Source organism: Sprattus sprattus, assembly GCF_963457725.1.
Source record: "Sprattus sprattus genome assembly, chromosome: 19".
Taxonomy (NCBI): Eukaryota; Metazoa; Chordata; class Actinopteri; order Clupeiformes; family Clupeidae; genus Sprattus; species Sprattus sprattus.
The window spans coordinates 6,999,632-7,019,588 of NC_137917.1; the positions used below are offsets into that span (position 1 = coordinate 6,999,632).

A 19,957-nucleotide genomic window follows, 5' to 3' on the forward strand; every position below is an offset into this window, starting at 1 on the left:
TACTGCTCTTCTTCTTTGATCTCATTCTGCCCATTCTCTTTCTATAATAGGGTTTTTGGGGAGTCAGGGCGAATATCATCACTAAGGTACCTGAAATCTTGTTGCCATGGTTTCCAGGCCCTCGATCTTGGAGTCCTGCAGGATGGAGTAGGTGTTGATGATGTCGAACATGTTGAGGATTTTGTTTAGCCGCCGCTGGAAGGTGTCGAACTTGCCGAAGATGTACATCTCACTGAAGTCAAACTGACGCTCGGAGGGGCTCTTCTCCAGGGTCTGCTTGGTTTTATGGAAATACTTCTGGTATTCCTGCAGAAAGGCACAGACATGCATGACATACTGTCCTCTGTGAATGCACAGCACACAACACACAAATAGACACACACACACACACACACACACACACACACACACACACACACATAACAGGTACTCCTCTGCAGACATGGATAGAGATACAGACATACTTTACACACTGCACACACACACACACACACACACACACACATTTTGCAGCTCTTAATATGCAATAAACCAATCCGAGCGTCATTTCACATTCCCTTTAAGAGCGAGGAGCGCATAGTCCATAGCGGCTTGTTATTTTGATGGCGGAATTACCTGGTGGAAGACCGGAAAAGTTCACAGCCGAGGAGACCGACGTGAGATTTACACCAATTTTTTGGCAAGCCATATATAATTACAAGGAAAATAAAGTATTTACCACTTGAGGAAATCATTGTGATATCCATATCCAAGATATTTTAAAAATAGGCATACATCTAGCGTAGCCTACACATTGACCCAAATGATTCAGGTTAATTGAAGCTGCGTGACATTTGATTTATTGTATGGCTTTGTAAAAAGCCGGGAGATAGATATATATGGGGATGCGAGAAACCCTCCAAAAGTAAGCAAAGTCAAGCAAGCATGTCAAGATATTGCCGTGATTGTTTCTGCAACGGGGCACCCGAAAACGTTGCCGAAAACGCTATAATGACGTCCGGAGACGTGGGACATCCAAGCTGGAAGGTAACACACGTTCTCGTGCCTTCACGGGAGGTGGATCTGCCTCGACCCAGGATCTGACGGCAGCAGAGGACATCGCCACGTCTACCCTCACGCCTGAGAGCCTGCAGGGATTTGGGGGCATGGAAATCGGCACCCAAGCCAGTGCACCAGCTGACCAAACCCAAGGTACATAAATAAAGTCCACATACACAAAGATGAGTTTACAAGATTTATAATAATACTGGCATTAAATAAATGCAACAAAGCCATACAATAAATCAAATGTCACGCAGCTTCAATTAACCTGAATCATTTGGGTCAATTGTGTACGCTAGATGTATGCCTAGTTTTAAAATGTCTTGGATACGGATATCACAATGATTTCCTCATGTGGTAAATACTTTATTTTCCTTGTAATTATATATGGCTTGCCAAACAATTGGTGTAAATCTCTCGTGAAGACGACAGAAGTAAAGTGTAGCCTATAGGTCCTATACTGTGCGGGCAAGCACATGCGCCCTTAAAATAGCGTTCTGAATACGCGTTACAGACTTTAGACATTGCGCCTCACATTAGACCAGCTTTTTTTTGGTCAATGGCGCACGGCGCACGGCGTTGTTTTGAAACTGCAAAATACCACTTGCGCCAGAGAAACGCCTTCTCTGTTCCGCCCCCGCCCATGTCGACGCAAGTTCATTTCGAAGCGCGCCTCTGGAGGGAAAATCGCGCTGTGCGCCGGGTGCAAGATAGGAATTATACATGCGTCGGTGACAATGTCAATTGCGCTGGGTGCAAGATAGGGCCCTGTATCTGTGGTGTCAACAGGGGCATGTGGTGTGACATTACCTGGTTTAAATGAATGGCTGCTTTAATTCTCTGTGTCACCACCTCCAGCGTCTGATCCCATATGGACACTGAGCCGTTATTGGTGATGTAGGCTTTGCACGCCGTTATCATCTGATTTGTGACCTGGATTGTGTAAGGTAGAGGGGACTCACATAATTAAGACATGGTTGTCAAGGCACAAACAATACTATGGCACAAACGTTGACTCAGTTAATGTTGCTGGTCGTTCCATACTTTGTGCCTTCCAGAGGTCTCACAATCAAGCACAGGTCGGTAGACATATTTTATGTAAGAGTGAGTAAGTAAAAGAGAGAATGAGTATGTGTGTGTGTGTGTGGGTGTGTGTGTGTGTGTGTGGGTGTGTGTGTATGTGTGTGTGTGTGTGTGTGTGTGTGTGTGTGTCTGTGTCTGTGTCTGTGTGTGTGTGTGTGTGTGTGTGTGTGTGTGTGTGTGTGTGTGTGTGTGTGTGTGTGTGTGTGTGTGTGTGTCTGTGTGTCTGTGTGTGTGTGTGTGTGTGTGTGTGTGTGTGTGTGTGTGTGTGGGTGTGTGTGTGTGTCTGTGTGTGTGTGTGTGTGTGTGTGTGTGTGTGTGTGTGTGTCTGTGTGGTTTATGGTGGAGAGCTGACCTTCACAAACAGTGAGGTGATCTTCTCAGAGGTGTTGTAATAGCGAGAGATGCTGTGGATCATGCGGATGGCATTGATAAGACCAGGGATGGCCTCTACCATGGACACCTGGAGTTACAGTGGGAACATTGCAATCCGGGTTCAGAAAGGAGAGCTCCGCCTCGTTATTTAGCAGAAACCATCAGGATTTGTATCGTGGCAGATACCACTAACCATATCACACACAGGAGAGAGATTTGGCATTTAAAATAAAAAAAGAAGTTTACGGTAAATCTGTAATCTGAAGATAATCTGGCTTAGAATGGAATTATCATTGCCATGCATACAGAATAAACACATAGACAGCAGGAGATCAGCTACATTTCAAATCCAACAGAGCGGGTGTAAATATGTGCTAAATCTTTATCTGAACTGTTCCAGCGTCAGCTAAACTAACATACTGTATGTATTTAGTACGAATGCTTCTAGGAATCACTTTGGACAACAGCAGTTGCGTAGTGGCTAATGTTAATATAATGTAAAACTTGAATCTGTAGAGATTCCTGGACATGTGGTAGTGCTTATTTGTTTTTATATACAAAATTCAATAGAAAAGGTAGTGGATTTTATAGTTCTGACAGGATCAACTTCCAAAATACCTGTGTATGATCATACCCAGGAAGTAATATGTTTGTGAGTGAGCATTCGCTCTCTCTTTCTCTCTCACCGGGTCGCTGTTGTACAGAGGGTCACAGAACTTTTCCAGAGTGTAGAGATACTTCACATTGTCTTTGGCCTCGTTGGCAGAGTCTGTGATCCTGATGTCCAGCTCACGCCAGGCCTGTTAGACATAAGGCAAATTCACTTCTATAGCAGACGTTACAGACTACTTTCATATACAGAGGCACATGAAAAAGCTTTGCACAGGTTTAGCAAGTATAAAAGCCATATGAGGGACATATAGGTCATAAGGCTGTCTGAATTCATCATTTGTTTACCAGCGCTGTTCTTAAACTACTTATTCTACTCTTTGTCACTCTTTCTTGCTCTAGTGTCAGTCTTGGAAAAGAGACTGAGATGGAGGGAGAAAGGGAGTGTAATTAGCTGTTGAAGGAGGAGGAGACAGATAAAGAAAAAGACTGGGATGGAGAGACGAATGTGTGTGCATGTTGACAAGGAGTTCTGAAAATGCACATGGATGTTGATCACAGATTTGTCGTCTTGAGAAGCGTCTAACCTTGATGAGTTTGGACTTGGCCATCATGAGGACTCCCAGCACAGCCTTGACGTCGGGGCTCTTGAGCTGGTCAAGCAGGTAGTTGAAGCGGGACATGCGCTTCTTCCAGTGGTCCAGCTCAGCTCGTGGACCCAGATCATCAGCCTCCTTCCTCAACTGATCACTCTCAGCCAGGACCTGAGAGCAACACAGACACGCACACACACACACACACGCACGGAGAATAGACATGGATATGATATCCAAACAGGCAACACAAAAAACTCTACAAACTTATCATTTATAATATGCACATGAACAAACACAGGCACACAGACAACATTCAAAAACACACACAAACACACACACACACACACACACACACACACACACACACACACTAACACACTCTCTCTCTCTCACCTGCTCTATCTGCTTGATCCAGCCCTTCATGCAGGCCTCGATCTTCTCCAGTGCCTCAGTGTTGTTTGCCACGGCCACATAGTCAGACGGACCCTTCAGAATCCTCAGGTCAAACGCATCGCACTCCTTCAGATTCACCTGCAATAGCATGACAATAACACACTGCTGTGACTGTGCGGCGGCAGGGATGTATTTATACAGGTTCTGTTCTAAAGGGATTTTAGAACGATGGCACATTCCTAAGACACTGTGTGGTGTTCAGTGAAACAAAGATACACCATATTAGATGTATGGGGTGTTCGATTTGTAGGATGGTTAGGGGGTTAAGTCATGTATGGTGTGTGTGTGTGTGTGTGTGTGTGTGTGTGTGTGTGTGTGTGTGTCTGTGTGTGTGTGTGTGTGTGTGTGTGTGTGTGTGTGTGTGTGTGTGTGTGTGTGTGTGTGTGTGTCCCACCTTCTCCTGCAGGCTTTCCTGAGCTCCGGCCAGCACAGACACAAAGCTGTCCAGGGAGCTGATGAAGTCGTTCTTAACGGCCCGGGTCTGTGGGCTGGCCAGCTCACCCCAGCCATGGTTCATCTTCCTCAGCGTGGGGATGAAGATGTCCGACATCAGCTGCTCCACACTCTTAAGCAGACCCACCTCCGTGGTGTCCAGCATGTTAAAGTTCACATCCTGAGAGGAACCCAACAGAACTAACATCACCCACTCAAACACAGCCATACGCATGTTACTATAAGTTCACATCATCATAGGAACCGGACAGAAAAGACTCTCACACTAAGGCAGCACTAAGAAGCAATATTTAGGTATTTAGCATGTTGGAGTACATATTGTGAAACAGACTTTGTGTATGAACACAAGAGAAAACAATACACACTCAAACAGATCCACTCCTTTACTTTTTGCTCTCTTTCACTCTTTATATCTTCATAAATCAAATATTCATATATTGAGGAGACATTTATACTCCTGCTGAACATTTCAGATTATGGCTGGCAAATAAGAACTGGCACTGGCCCCCAGCATGCCTGCATCCTTCTCAGGGTCAAGTTCCAATCAGCAGATAAGAGGATGATTTTACAGGCAAACACTGATATCTACTTTGGAGTAAAATAGTGCCTCAAGCCAATTTAAGTGAGTTCAATATCAGTGAACATGCCTTGAGATAAGATAAGATAACGATGTACAAAACAAACAGTGGTTTCTGTTTTGGAGTGAACCATCCCTCCGAGGTGTGTGTTACTGTGAGTCTTACCCGGTGGATGTTCTCTGTGGTGATGGCCTTGGCAGCACTGGCGCGTGTAAAGAACACACACACCCCTGTTAGGGCCGCGTCACGACCCTCCGTCACAAACACTTTCTTCTTCTTACTGCGATTCATGGAGGAGGCTGCTCCTGTCCACAACAAACAACAAACCGACTGTAATCTAGAACCAAGTAGCTTGTTAAAAGGCCATCTGTTTCAATATCAAATTGATAAACAAAGTACACATAATTTCTGATTCTTTACTACTGTCTTACTAATCATGAATTTCGCAAAATAAGTTATCTATTCCTACCTTACAATGTACAGTATTTTAAAGCCTTTGACTCACGTGCATAAGAGTAACACTAGATGCAGGAGATTTTTCTTTTTTAGGAAGTGATGGAGAAACAAAAAAACTTTTTGCGAGTATTTGCGTTCAGGCGGAAATATCTGCAATTAACACCCTTTTCCTTTTCCCTTTTCCTTTTCACCCTTTTGTACCTGTCTCAGGTAGATCAACATCCTGGTAGTAGAACATGATATGTGAATGGCCATCAGCAACAAAGAACTGCTCCATTCTGTCAATCTGAGAAAGGAGAGGAAAAAGAGAGAGAAATGAGAGAGAGAGAGAGAGAGAGAGGGGAGAGAGAATTTCACTCCATAGTATTCATATACTGTAAGTAGTAACACATCTGACTCAATATTCTTTCGTACTTCTATGATTCATGTTGTCATCACCCCCCCTCCCCCAACCCCTTCCATATCAAAATACACATATATCACATCTCATATTCATTAATTACATAAACATAAACTTAATTACATAAAATAACCATGTGTTAATATCTGGAGGCCAATATAATTTGGATACAATGAATGACCAGAGGAGGCACTCTGTACCTGACTGCCTTCCAGGATAGCATCTTCCACCTCGGCCTTCTCCAGACCTACACATGATGCCACGATGCTGAGGATGTAGTCATGGCGAACATCCAGCTGGGCACGCTTGGCCTCACGCTCCTCCTTCAGCTTTTGCTGCATGGAAAATACACACAGACACAACGCTGTAAATCAACAATAAAGACAGACCCACCCTCTGACACACACACACACACACACACACACACACACACACACTCAGACACACACACACACACACACACACACACACACACACACACACACACACACACACACACACACACACACACACACACATAGCCTACACACACACATAACAGTTAAAGTCAGTCAGGCAACACAACGCTGGGACCAACCCTAGTAACCAAGAAAACTCTGGAATCAACAGGCCAGAGAACGACCTGTCAGCCCAGTTCTAATTAAGGAAGTCATCCCCAGAAACCCAAAATAACAGACAGTCAGCAAAACAACCCAATCTCATCTCAGCCAAAGGCAAGGTGTGACAGAAAACAAAAACAGAGACTTCGGGGCCTAATCATGAACTAATGCACACATTCACATCTTAAGTGGTAAAATACTTATCCAATCAACTATCCAATCTGTCAACAGACCACCCAAGTAATTCAAACATTTTGCAATCTAACCTTTACTTACAGTGCAACATTGTACTCACGATAACAAAACACTGGTGCAGAAAAAAAAACGAAAAATATTGTATCTTAGATAAACAACCCCACCAAACGTACTCCTGACTGAAATGTATGCAGGTTTATACTCTGAAAGAACAGCTCCATATGTCAACACCTGTCCCTGTCCCTGCCCACCACATCCCTCTCACACATAGAGGCCATAGAGAGATGTGCTCATACTTTAAACGCATTGATCTGACTGCCGGAGATGATGCAGGACTCTCTCCTCTCTTGTCTTTTCCAGTTAGCCTTGATGTTGGCAATCATTGTCATCTGTCTGCTTCTCTTATCACCAAGTGTGTGTTAAAAACCAGCAGAATAGGTCTCACGCCGCCATGGCGACAGAGAAAGGCTAAAAAAAAACACTTCTCCTTCTTCTTCTTCTTCTTCTTCTTCACCTCATCTGGGTGAAAGACTAGAGACTCCAGAGCCTGGTAATAAACTTCACTCTGACTGAAGGCTGAATGATCAAGATGAAGTATGATCACTCCACATCGTGTCCCATCGAAGAGTTTCAAGGTCACTGTCGGGAGGGGAAAGGAAGAGTGGTCCACCTCCTGCTCCACGCTGAGAGTCTACATACAGTTCCATACAGTTCTCAGTGAGGTTGTAGGATCTGGGCAAAAACTGTGACATCCAATCGTGTTCTCATCAGAGCTGGAAAACGCCGAACTAAAGTGTGTTCATACACAGAACTAGTAAAGTGTTCTCCGTCCAGACCAAGACTGGCATAATGAGAGACACAGCTACAACAGATATAAGCCAACTGTTGGGAGGGAGAACGAGAGATAGAGCGAGAGAGAGAGAGAAAGAGAGAGATGTAGGATGAGATTGCGATAGAGAGAGAGGCTGTAAAGTTGTTGCTGCTGCTAGGTAACATTAACAAGAGTAACAGCTCTCACAGTAAATGATGCACACATCAGGAGGTCTCTTCACGGGCCCAGACACAGACGTCTCATGCCTTTGTCCATCTTGACTGTTTAAACTGTGTATATTCAACAAAAACTAGCTCAATGACACAGGTCTTAATAGGGCCCATCTCCAGTAGAGACCTCATCGGGGATTCTGAGTCATTCTGGTGAGCATCTGACAGGCTAAATGCAGAAGCTCTCTTTAAAATTTCAGAGAATCTCTGTTACGCTGCCCAGGCAGTCACAAATGCCTTTAAGTGTATGTGTCCAAATAGATATTCACCAAAAACAAAACAACAAAAAACTGTTTCTATATGTTACACCATGTAGTATTTTGCAGTGTTTTCATGTTGTTTAATGGTAGAGCAGGCTTCTGTTTCAGATCAGAAATGTGTTTCTATTCAGAACCTCTCTACATATGCATTCACAACGATAGAAATACGTACAAATCCTAGCAATTCGGCTCAGGGGACAATGGCTGGGTAGCGTTCAAAGGGCATCCGTGTCAAGAAACTTTTAGGGAAGGCACAAAAGGCTAGCCTGGATACCACACCGAACCCCGCCCACAAGAATTTTTAGTCTGGAAGTTCGGTCTGGAAGTTCGGTCTGGCACTGCTCCGTTGGGGGGAAATTTGTCCTGGTCGAAAACAGTACAGCCAATCAAAGTGCCAGGGCGGGCTTTATACGATGATGGACAGATGATCAAGCGGTAGATTCTAAATCGTACCAAGATGGCAGCGTCTCGGGAGCCTGTTAGTGGGAAATATTTTATGTGAATTAAGCTATCTACACGACTTTTTAAATGTTTTTTTTTTATGTTTTAATCGGTTAGTTGTGTATGTGCAACACGAATGTTGCAGAATATTGTTGGACTTAACTAAAGCTCTCTAGACCATTATTTTTAGGTTATTGCTAACGCTTACACCAAAAATCCGTTGAAACACATAGTAGCTAGCTAGCCTCACTGCTAATAAGTATAACGTGAGCAAGCATATCTCACAGATATTGACGGCGCATTCATTTTGAAAGAGGAACAGAGAAACGCGATTAAGGCATTTGTCAATCGAAAAGATGTTTTTGCCGTCCTTCCTACGGGATCCGGTAAATGTTTAAACTTTAATGTATCAGATGGTCATACTAGGTTGCTCTGATTGGTTCTAGGTATCCAATTGAGCGAAGAGGCATTTTCTTTCCTGGTTCGTTGAAACAGGCCCCATAATGCCCAGCTCAATGGAGCAGTATCAGACTCATATTCTGACTAGAATTATGAGTATGAAATCGTCAGGCTAACAAAAGGCAGCAGGGAGACAAAAATTCTGTGGTTGCAAATGTATTTGTCCTCCATGAGTGCATCATCCAAAAGGTGAAACATATAAACAAAAAGACTGAGAATATCAATGAAAACAAAAACATATTTACAAACAGCTGCATATGTATAGACAGTTTTACATTTTACCCGTAGTACACTTGTCACTTAATTGAGACAGTACACAGATATCAACCTCACGTTTCTGAATCTGATAGAGAAGAGCATAGACTAAGCTCACAACCAAACTCTATTCAAAAAAACTCTCTGCACAGAAGCTTCCCAACAACTACTATGCCAACCATTTTAACAGATAGCTGAACTCTCCCTAATTGGCCCATGTCACCATAGGCCCACAACACAGGGGTAAAATCATGTGTCAAAGAAATACACATTATACAAAGTTAAAAAAGTACCAACAATAATTAGACCTCAATCAGGCCTCGAAATATTGATAACAATAGTTATAGGTCACATTCACCACTGAAACCCTTATAACTCAATGAATTGATTTCACGAGGGCGAAACGTGCAAACCTGCCCAAACCATAAAGTTGTCACGGGACGGGAGCGAACTTCCTAATACAGGAAAAGAATCAATGGTGGCAAGAACTCATTCAAGCTTGTTTGGTGAACAAGCATGGTAGGTACGCTGTCAAACATGGTTATATTATATATGTTAAGACAACAGAAAAACAGTGTTTTAAAATAAATAAAATAAAAACAATGTGCCATTTGTGAGATGGTAAATACCAGGCTAACATTAAACCACTCCCCTAAATAATAGCTATCACACAATGTCTTGAGATGAACAGATTAAACAACAGAAATAAGACTCCTAGCTCAAGCATAAAGAGGCACAAACTTCAGTTGCATCTAAGCTCCACCCACCAGTGGCAAGTGGTTGTCATGGACACGCCATAGCAACAGTACCAAAGGGACACAAGCTCTGAGTCAGTCACTGACCACTTGACAAAACAATGAGAACCTCCACTCCCTGTAAGAACCTCCATGTAGGCGGCTTGTTGAGGGCTTTAGAGGGGGACATCAACATAACAGTAGGCTGCCGTGCCCACATCAGTCCACTTGGTCAACAAGTAGAAACTAGTGGCCACTCTAGCTAGCAGTCAAATCCACAGACACACGCTGAGCTCAGAGAGAGAGAGTGTTTAGAGTGGAGACAGTGTGGAGGTGGGATACACACTAACATACACAAAGCGTTGGCTGCTGCCATGACAACGGAAAGTAAACTATATAAGTTTGTTTCAGACTTCCGTGGGAGTGCCCTGACGCAAACAAGACTGATGTGACCACACACACATAGACACACTCTCTCATTCAAAACAAATCTGAAAAAAGCTCAGCAGAAAGTAAATCTATATCCATTTGTTCAACGGAAGTAGGACAGCAATGTTCTTCTACGATGATAGTGCTGTCAAGGTCAAAGTAATCGATTTGTTCTTACAGTCGATCCCAGTTTGTCTATGATCTGCACTCAGATCAGTGCACTCAGTGATGGTAATGCAAGTGTAATCTGTAGTAGGGGCAATTTCTTTCAATAAGGATGAATTACAGAATGTGGTTCACTTACAGTACAGTTGGATTTGGTCATAATGAGACAGATCTTGGAGTAGATGCTGCTACAAAACTTGATTACAAGACAGTTCAGTGGCAACCAATCAGGTGGGGAACAGACGCAGAGTCTCTTGGTTCTTAAAGCGGATCTAGACAGCTGGTGCTGGGGAGGAGGTGGGCGAGCGAGAGAGCGAAACTCAAGCATGCAGTGAAGAGAATGCAGAGAGTAGAGTGTGAAAATGAGTCTGGTAACAACAGAGGGGTTAGAGGTGTCAAACAAATTGGCCCATCCTGGCCAGCAGAGACAATCAGCTATTGATAAATGGTGCAGGCGTCATTTAGCAAAAGCAGAAAAAGGCAGAAATCATTAGCCTCCCAAACAAGTTTCTTGAAAATGAAACTGAGTCACCATCACAGTTAGTACTTTAAATATAGCTTGGAACATAGTCGCACAGGCAAGATTATCCTTGCTATCAAGGTGCGTCTATCAGAAACACACAGACAGAAATCTCTGTTGCTAGGCGCTTTACACCAGCCTATTCATCTGAGCTGCCACCTCTGCCCCTTACCTTTATCACACGCGACACACTGTCTCTCCACAGCTGTTTCCTATAAGCATGGGACATACTGTCTGTCCTTACACCACCACAGCAGAAGCCCTACGCATTAGGGGGCGCTAGTTCAGTTTATCCACTGCTACGAGAGACGAGGAGAGGTGAGATAGGAGGATGAGGCACTAGGGTTGGGAGTGGGTGACTGGCACCTGGGCTTTTAAGCCTTACCCGCTCAGGTGCTCTGTTGGCCTCATTAAATGTTCCTATAAACTATTCAAACAACTTAAAGACAGAAGCAGCCGGTCAAAGGCATCATGGGATACAAAGAGCGGATAGCTCGAGTGTTACAGAGATGGGGCTGATCCAGTGAGCACATAGAGTGGCCACTGCAAGAGTGCATTCTCACTTCTCACTAAGCCTGAGCCATGTATTGTGTGATGTGACAGGCAAATTTTGCACGTGTGGAGGTGATCATTTGGCGTGGCCTTTGTGGAGGTGACAATGGGGACTATAACGTGTCTTCATTATCTCTCTTTTTGTCTGTGCGCCAGCACCCCCGTCTAAAGCCTTGCGCGGGTCAGGGAGGGTTAGCTCGATCGGATGGCTCTGTAAGCAGAGAGGACTCCTCCATGAGGTTACAGTCAGTGCCACTGCCAGAGAAAAACTAACACACTAGGAGAGGATTTGAAGGGGGGATCTGAGGGAATGTCAAGTAGATTTAAACAAAAATCCAGAGATAATTAAGAAGATTTAAATTACAAATCCATGGATAATTAAGTGATTAGCTCTCATTGACTAGCAGATAAAAGGGAGTCTGTCTCCCCTTGCTTTGCCCCTGAAACTATGCAACAGTTCAAGTTCAGGGGTTCTTCATCTGTAAACATGCTCCCTTCATTTTACATTTAATTTACCCTTGCTTACTCCTTAAAACAATTTCCTGAAATATGTGATACAAGGCATGATTGAGGTCGTTCCGTGTGCTCATCAAAATTCAATGAATTATTAAGGAGTTGCATGTTAACAGAAGGCAATCTCTTAATAATCTTTTAATGACAGATACCATACATGTAAAGTTCAAGGTTTATTTCAAGGCCCTACTTAAAATATCTTGGTTTATTATGTAAAGCCTACTAAGTGCAAACTTTTTTGTCTATATATACGGTACAAGCATAAGACCAAGAGTATTGTTGGAAATGTATGTATTTTTAAATGCACACTTTCGAAAGCACCAAAACACCAGTTTGTAAGCTTTGCCCCTTAAAAAACTTTATCTGCACAAATCTACTTAATTTTCACACTGAAAAATATCAGTTTTATTTTGGAGTAAATTGTAGGGTGTAAATGAAGGGGTTCTGTTTTGTAGTGTTTATTGTAGGGCTTCATTCACAGTAAGGGGTGTTGCACAGTATTTTTGTAACTAGTATTGGCGTACAGTATATGTAATAAAAAAATCAACGACTTTGTTGCTTGTAGTCTGTGGTAAATTATCAGAAGAGTAGCAGGTTAGAAAACACCGGAAAGTGACCCCAGATCATGGCTCGTAAGGACTGGTGAACTTCTGATATCGGCTTCCTGGTGAAATTCATCATTTCTCTGATCAACCACAAAAACAGAACTGGGACCAATTTAGTCCAAATATATCAAAACTCAAAACCTACGCTATACCTAAGAACCCAACTAATCATCATTCATTAGAAGAATTAGAATTAGATTTAGAAAAAAAATCCCTTTAAATGTATCTGTAAAGGCTATGATAAAAAAAGATATTAAAAGGTTTTTAACACTGCATTTCACACATATTTCAGTTATACAAAGCCACAATAATCATTGCTGGGCTGTGTCAAGTTTACGTAAGTAGACATTCAGTATGAACTCTGTGATACAAGTAAATCTGCTATATAAACACTAAAGTCTTCTGTGGAAAATGAACTGCAATCAAGTGTGCAGATACAGTATCCTACATATGTCCCTGTCATGTATTCACACTATCCAGTAGGAAGTTAAATGGACCACTTTTAAGTCCCATTGCAGGTGAGGTGACACACCTGTAGATAAGGCTCTCTGTCCATGCCCGTGTATGAACCTGCCTGGTGTGCTTACCTTGTTTTGGAAATCGGGGTTGTAAGGTAGCATTTTGGCCGCGGGTGCGCAATACGTGCAACGTCTTCACCCAGAATCCAACACCACTGGCTTAATTAATACAACACCTCATGAGGTCATCACTTCCGATCTGACATGCACCTTAAGGAACCGCGCAGGATTCCTAGACTCGTGTCCCCAGGCTTTGAGCACCAAGGCTGGGCACCTTTGTACTGGGTGTCAGCCTGTCCTCTGGGTGATTGCCTGTGGAGGTCTGAGGCCGTATCAGATGTCAGAGAGGGATTTGGAGCTGAATAGCTCTTTGTTATGGATATCGCTATAGCACTGAGAGCTTCCTTAATGGCGCGTGTGTGTGTTTGTGTGTGTGTGTGTGTGTGTGTGTGTGTGTGTGTGTGTGTGTGTGTGTGTGTGTGTGTGTGTGTGTGTGTGTGTGTGTGTGTGTGCCTGTTTGTGTGTAAAAACTCCTGCTTCACTGTTGTTTGCACAAAAGGCTTAGTTAATGGGTAAATGGGGTAATTACAGGAGCTTTCTTCGTTGCTAACACGAGATTTGTAATATGTTACTATAAAGGCTTTACAGACACACAGACAGCCTACATGCAGGCACACACCCACACACCCACACATGTTCACACACACACACACACACACACACACACACACACACACACACACACACACACACACACACACACACACACACACACACACACACACACACACACACACATACACTCACACACACTACCACACCCACACATGTTCACACACACACACACACACTTACACACACACCCACACATACACACAGACACACCTACACACCTTGAATATCTTGAATATTTTTACTGAAGCCTAAAATAAAAGGCCCTTTCCCACAATGTCCTCGAAAAGGACTCTCTTGTGAATGAAACGGATGATACCTCCTTCGTTTTGCATACAGTCAGCTCAGTATAGCAACACCTTTAAACTCACACCAGTTGGTTAACAATTGTAATATAGTGGGTTACATTGGCCATGCCCACCTAGGAAGACATTGACTATGCGTTACCCATGAGCCATATACATAGACAATATTAGAAATGTGAAAACCTTGTTGGAAATATGATGGATTCAAATAAAGAATTAAAATGTGTATATGTGTGCATGTGCATGTGTGTGTGCGTGTGTGCGTGTGTGCGTGTGTGCGTGTGTGTGTGTGTGTGTGTCTGTGTGTGTCTGTGTGTGCGTGTGGGAGAGAGAGTGGGAGAGAGAGCGTATGGGGCAGGGGAAACATTAAGGTGAGAGGAAAAGGAAGCATTACGTACTTTCATCACTTTCATAATTTCATTAGTTTTTCATGAATTCTTTTCTCTCTGAGGTACCCAACGGCGTACCTAAAAACATGAATTAGATATGTGTGTTGCCCAAACAGAAATGGCTTGAACTCATTAGTGAGGTGAACCCTCATGAAAGGTCACGCTACTTTGTCATATCCCCAAAATGACTCCACTCAGTAGAGGCTCGACCGCCCAGTCATCCACACAACAACCAATCAAAGACCATATAGCCAGCACAGCCACCCCAAATGATAGAGTTGTAGCCAATCAGAGTGGAGCGGCACTGACAGCATTGATAAGAGGCCGCGTGGTTGGGGTCCACCTGGGGGAGAGGAGAAGCCGATACTGAGGGGAGAGAGGAGCAGGGCATTCCAGCAGAGGAGGCGCCCATGAATATTTGAGCACAAGTAGAAAGGACTCCGGAGGCTCGCAGGTAACTAAAGACCCCACTGAATTAGGCATAAGCTCAGGAAAACACACGCACCTCGCACGCACACACACACACACACACACACACGCAAAAACCAAAATGTAGCCCTATTACCAAGTTATTTTATACAAGAAGCACAACTAGGCCTAACTGTATGAAGCTAAAAAACACTTTTGAGTCATTGTTAATTTTGAAGGCTTAATCATGCAATCTGAAGTGTGAGTAATTATCAAACTCTTAGACTGTGACTCAATTGAAAGTCATCCAGCAATCAGTAGGAAACTTGAAAACCGCACACTTCAGACCAATGAAAAAAATGCATCGCAAAGTTTGCAAACAGTGGATATTTGCCTAAGCTTACTCTTCTACTGACATTGGCAACACATGACTAGCTAGCTGAATAACTTCACCAACATTGGTGTGTCTGTTATTACAGACATAAGTAGATGGCTGAAAAAGCCAAATTAACATGTATGCCTTGATGTAGGCAATAGTTGTAATTAATATTAAACAGTTACTCTCTTCCATTCCTGTTCTCTCCATTCTTTTGACTTTTTTCCCCACCTGCTCGCCTTTCTTTTCCCTCAATGATTACCTCTTCTGATAAAAATGTCCTCTACTGAATGGGCCTGGTTTGCAGTGATTTTTTATGTGTTGCTCTCTGATTTCGTTTACTGTTTGGATTCTGTATAACAACTTGTGCAAGGCATGCAATATGAATTAGTAGTCTAGCCTTAACTAGAGTTAATCCATGATTGGCACTGTTTATGGGACAAACTCCCTCTGCAAAGAAACAGACTAAACTGCAAGGGGTTATTGAATGCCCTGTGTAACTCTTCATTTGACCTCTTTGTTTCAATGTCACTGATTAATTCCATTTAATTATGGCAAGTCTGTTGATGTTACTGTGGAAACAGAGAAAGCATGGGTGGCTGTGATGCAAGACTAGGCAGAGGGAGCACATTTGCCTTACTAGAATAACCCCTTGATCCTGACCGCACTGAAAAATGAATTTCACTTCAGATATTCAAACCGCATACCAACTCTGAGCAGAGTTGGTTTATGTATCAAATTAGGCCAACCTCTTCCTCGAACGTGACTGTAGTGATAGGCTGCCGCCTAGTGGTGACACAAGATATGCATGTCTACCTGGTTTAGGCCTACTTATTTTGCAGGTACCCACGAACATAGACATATAGGCCGCGGCAATGGGCTGAGGGCGTCTACCTGTCTATGCCCACGAACGATGCAGAGCTGGACTTCACCAAGAGGGAGATTTCAGGAATAGACTCGATACAGGACACCTCAATGTGGTGTGAGTGAATGGGTGGGTAATAGTACCAATTTAATTTTCCAACTTCTGCCTTAGTTTGCCCGCGCTTTTGTCTACTGATATCTAATTAAAATAATTATAAAGACCGTGAGATAGTGGACAGTTCTGTCCAAAATGTTTCACCTCCCGTTAATATTATCTTTACTACAAGCAGGGTTTGGGAAACGCTCTCGAGTGCATCATTATTCCCAAATTATCCCCAACAGAATTTTCCCCTTTGAATGACACAGCATAGGTCGCAGCAGCGGTGAATAGAAATGAAAAAGGCACAACAGCAGAGCAAGAATCACACTCTGTCACTTCACAAAAAGTATCCAACCTGCAATTCCTTCAGAGTCTCGCCGGGAGCCGCCTGTGTTGCCATTCTGGCTCTGAAGTTGGACTTGCCGGAGCGGAAATTAACAGCCATGTTGTTACTTTGAAACTTTCTTCCCTTGCCAGTGCAGGGAAGTTTAGGAAAAATCTGTCCTCGGATGAAAAATATATGTTCTCTTTCTCTTTTCCTGGCTGCAGCAAGAGTTCGTATTTCATGCCCACTTCCAGGCATTCGTCGGGTTTCTTGGCGTTTGGAGGTGGAAATGCCTCTGTTCGAGCTGCGCTGCTCTGATAAGACATTCAAGACGAAATGGTTGTTTGCTGTTTCCTAGGAGACGACATGGCTTTTCAGAGTGAAAAGAGTTGATTTAGGTCCACCAGCAGAAATCTGTACACGTGTTCACACATGTCCCGTCTTTCTCTTTATTTAGAACATTTGCAACGCCAAAAAGGTTACATTTTCACAAAACAAAACAAAAATACAGGGAAATATATAACCCAAAGAGGTAGCCCCAGCTATAAAGTGTTATGTGGGCCTATGAATCTCATACCAAGGCAATGTAAAATAAGGACATAGGACATTTGTTTTATATTTGATAGACCTCCCACATAGACAACTGCATTGATATGCATAAACTGAGAGGCCCTGAACGATGTCTTATAAATAAAATAATTTACCAACCAATATAGGCTACAGGCATCAATAGGACTATTGGCCTATATGCCTATGTCTGCTAGATACAGAATCCAGTAATGAAATACAATTAGGCCTAGGGTCTTACTATAAGAAAAACACATTGACAATATTCTGTTGTGAATGCTGAAAAAGAGGATGGGTGGAGTAGTAGATAGGCTTATCCTATCAGTCCCCCCCCCCCCCCCCCCCCCAATTGGGTTCATACTAGATTTTGTAAGAATAGTTTTAGCCTAGATCATGTCAAAGATGTCCTCTTTCATTGATTCCTCATTTCAGGCGATGTATCAGACAACACAGTAGCCTATATCTATATGTTTGAAAGCTTAGATCTACATGAAAGCTCCTACAAAATGAACCAATAGTCTGTTGATTACACAATCGTGGTAGGCTATTTCTTAACGATGGAATCTAAACAGCTAGGCTGTAAGGCACACTGATTTCTGACAAATGTGTTTAGTCTATTAGTTTAGCTTATGTCAGGTGAAGTGGTGGTGTTGTTGTTGTTTTTTTGTTTTTTTACATTCGATTGTATAGTCACGTAGGCTATTCTGATTTGACCATAAAAATAAGATGCATTTGGCGGGGATGGCCTTACCGCATCTGTAGTTCAGACCCAATGTAGGCCTATTTATTATGTCGTTTCTAACTCTGTGTATATATCGCTATGTCTCCAACCTTAGTAAGATACTCCTTTTGAGAAGTTACTACGAAGAACGTTGTAAACATATTTTCATCCCTTGGGTGGCGATGTTGGACTGCATTCTGTCTCATGTTATGGTTTCGTCTCAATGATGAATCGGGTTGTGTAGGCTACTTTTATTCTGTGATTTGAAAAAAAAAAATCAGTGAGCCTTGCATTAAGCCTTCCATTGTCATGTTCACAAATGTGTTGATGTCATTAATCAGAACATTAATCAGATAAAAAAACACACCTAATAGCCTATTTACATTACATGATCATTTTCCCCATGGTTGAAACAGTTCGTCCTCGCAGGCAATCACAAACGTCAGAAGACTGGTTGAGCTTCCTCATCCGTGTCCGTGATGTAGGCATAGGATATAGGCTACGCAGCAAAAGCTAGGGCGCCACCGGGCGGCATTAAGGACAAACTCACCAGTCAAGATGGAGGGACCACTGCTCTATCCACAGGAGAGAGAACCTATGCACGTCATAGCTTGCAGTTCACTGCCAGAGGTCTCCTATGGGATCTGTGGAAATTGCAAATGCGGAGAGATGCATTGCAAACAGCTGTGATCTTGTAATCAATGGCTACCACGATGCATTCTGGATCATTGACGGACTTGCGCGACAGGGACGCGGATGACACCGCTGTGTTTTACAGATCCGGTAAGTCCCAGGGAATGGACTGTCCCGGGGATGGTGGGGTGCTGGGTTCCAATGAAGGCTCGGGGTCGGCTGCAGTGGCGTTCTTTCGTGGCAATCATCAGGAGCGCGAGTTTTATTAGTTGAACACCGTGGGTGGTCGTGCGGAAGATATGATTGCATCACGCACTTCATCATTTTGGATTGTGGCGCCATTCCAGCTCTTGTATTTAAATCTGCACAGTATTACGCAATAACAAACGAGTCTTTCTTGCGATTGCCCTCAGCTGCTCGCAGGCTATGTCACAAACGTAACACTGCTAGCGGGCGTTATAGATCGTGGATATGGTGGAAACGGCCACTCCCGAGGCTGCTCTATGTTGTCCGAGTGTGATAAACAGCATCTGGGTTGCCAAAGCCGATGCGCAGATGCGAGCCGTAGCTGTTCCTTAGCTCCAGGTGAGCAGCCAGGACAGTGCCAGCCCCTATCAGCGGTGCCATTCATGGCAGGCTGCCAGGCTTACCTGGATTGTAAACACCGAGGCACTGCAGTGGGGACATCCCTCAATGGCAGTAGGATGCTGGAGCATACTATCAATCACATCAGCTATACATCAGCTATATCTTGACAATGCCACTGTATTGGGAGCGATAGTGTTTCATTTAAAGGGAAAAATGAATCATGTCCTGGTTGGGGCTGGTAACTGAATGCTGAAAGACTGAATGCTTATCATAAAACAGAAAGACTTCACAAGGCCATCAGTCATTTGGATCTCAGCCCTAGCTATGGGATTAATGGGTAGACTTGGAATGAGTCATAAGGACATTGTGTATCTGAATCAAAAAGTCCCTGGTCAGTTTCAGTATTCACTGGGCAAAACACTACCCTTATTCTGAGAATTTAGATGTTTAAGAAGAGCAGGAACAGGCGAAAGGCTGCTATGCAGGATGATGTATGGCAGTGAAATGATGTAGAGGTGTCAAAGGTTGTAAGTGAAATGATTTATAGTAATGAAAGATCTTTTGCTGCTTGGGTATTTTGTACCATCTTTAGCCTGTCCTTCCGTGGCCATCGGTAAACCCTGGGGACTCATTCAGTCCTGACTTTGTCCTACTTTAAAAAGTGCAGATTTCACCCAAGTAT

The 19,957-nt window shown here is 43.3% G+C and overlaps 2 protein-coding genes across 4 annotated transcripts in view; one reads left to right on the forward strand and one right to left on the reverse strand.

The window, feature by feature from the left end:
• dnah5 (dynein, axonemal, heavy chain 5) overlaps positions 1 to 6,382 on the reverse strand; it is a gene marked incomplete at both ends in the record, with an annotated part of 87,705 nt that extends 81,323 nt beyond the window's left edge. For 2 of the 3 annotated variants that reach the window (XM_080858564.1, XM_080858563.1), the window contains 10 exons: positions 91 to 306; positions 1,852 to 1,974; positions 2,477 to 2,584; positions 3,183 to 3,296; positions 3,693 to 3,869; positions 4,095 to 4,232; positions 4,549 to 4,767; positions 5,351 to 5,490; positions 5,843 to 5,927; positions 6,242 to 6,382. In XM_080858564.1, the coding sequence (XP_080714690.1) occupies positions 91 to 306; positions 1,852 to 1,974; positions 2,477 to 2,584; positions 3,183 to 3,296; positions 3,693 to 3,869; positions 4,095 to 4,232; positions 4,549 to 4,767; positions 5,351 to 5,490; positions 5,843 to 5,927; positions 6,242 to 6,382 (1,461 nt within the window). Of the gene's footprint in view, positions 1 to 90; positions 307 to 1,851; positions 1,975 to 2,476; positions 2,585 to 3,182; positions 3,297 to 3,692; positions 3,870 to 4,094; positions 4,233 to 4,548; positions 4,768 to 5,350; positions 5,523 to 5,832; positions 5,928 to 6,241 lie in introns of all 3 variants that reach the window. The other variant, XM_080858562.1, reaches the window with a different exon arrangement.
• Positions 6,383 to 18,755: 12,373 nt separating this feature from the next.
• The window catches only part of triob (trio Rho guanine nucleotide exchange factor b), a gene marked incomplete at both ends in the record, with an annotated part of 60,262 nt that continues 59,060 nt past the window's right edge, over positions 18,756 to 19,957 (forward strand). Inside the window, one exon of the mRNA XM_080857380.1 lies at positions 18,756 to 18,837. Coding sequence (XP_080713506.1) covers positions 18,756 to 18,837 — 82 coding nt within the window. The remainder of the gene's footprint in view (positions 18,838 to 19,957) is intronic.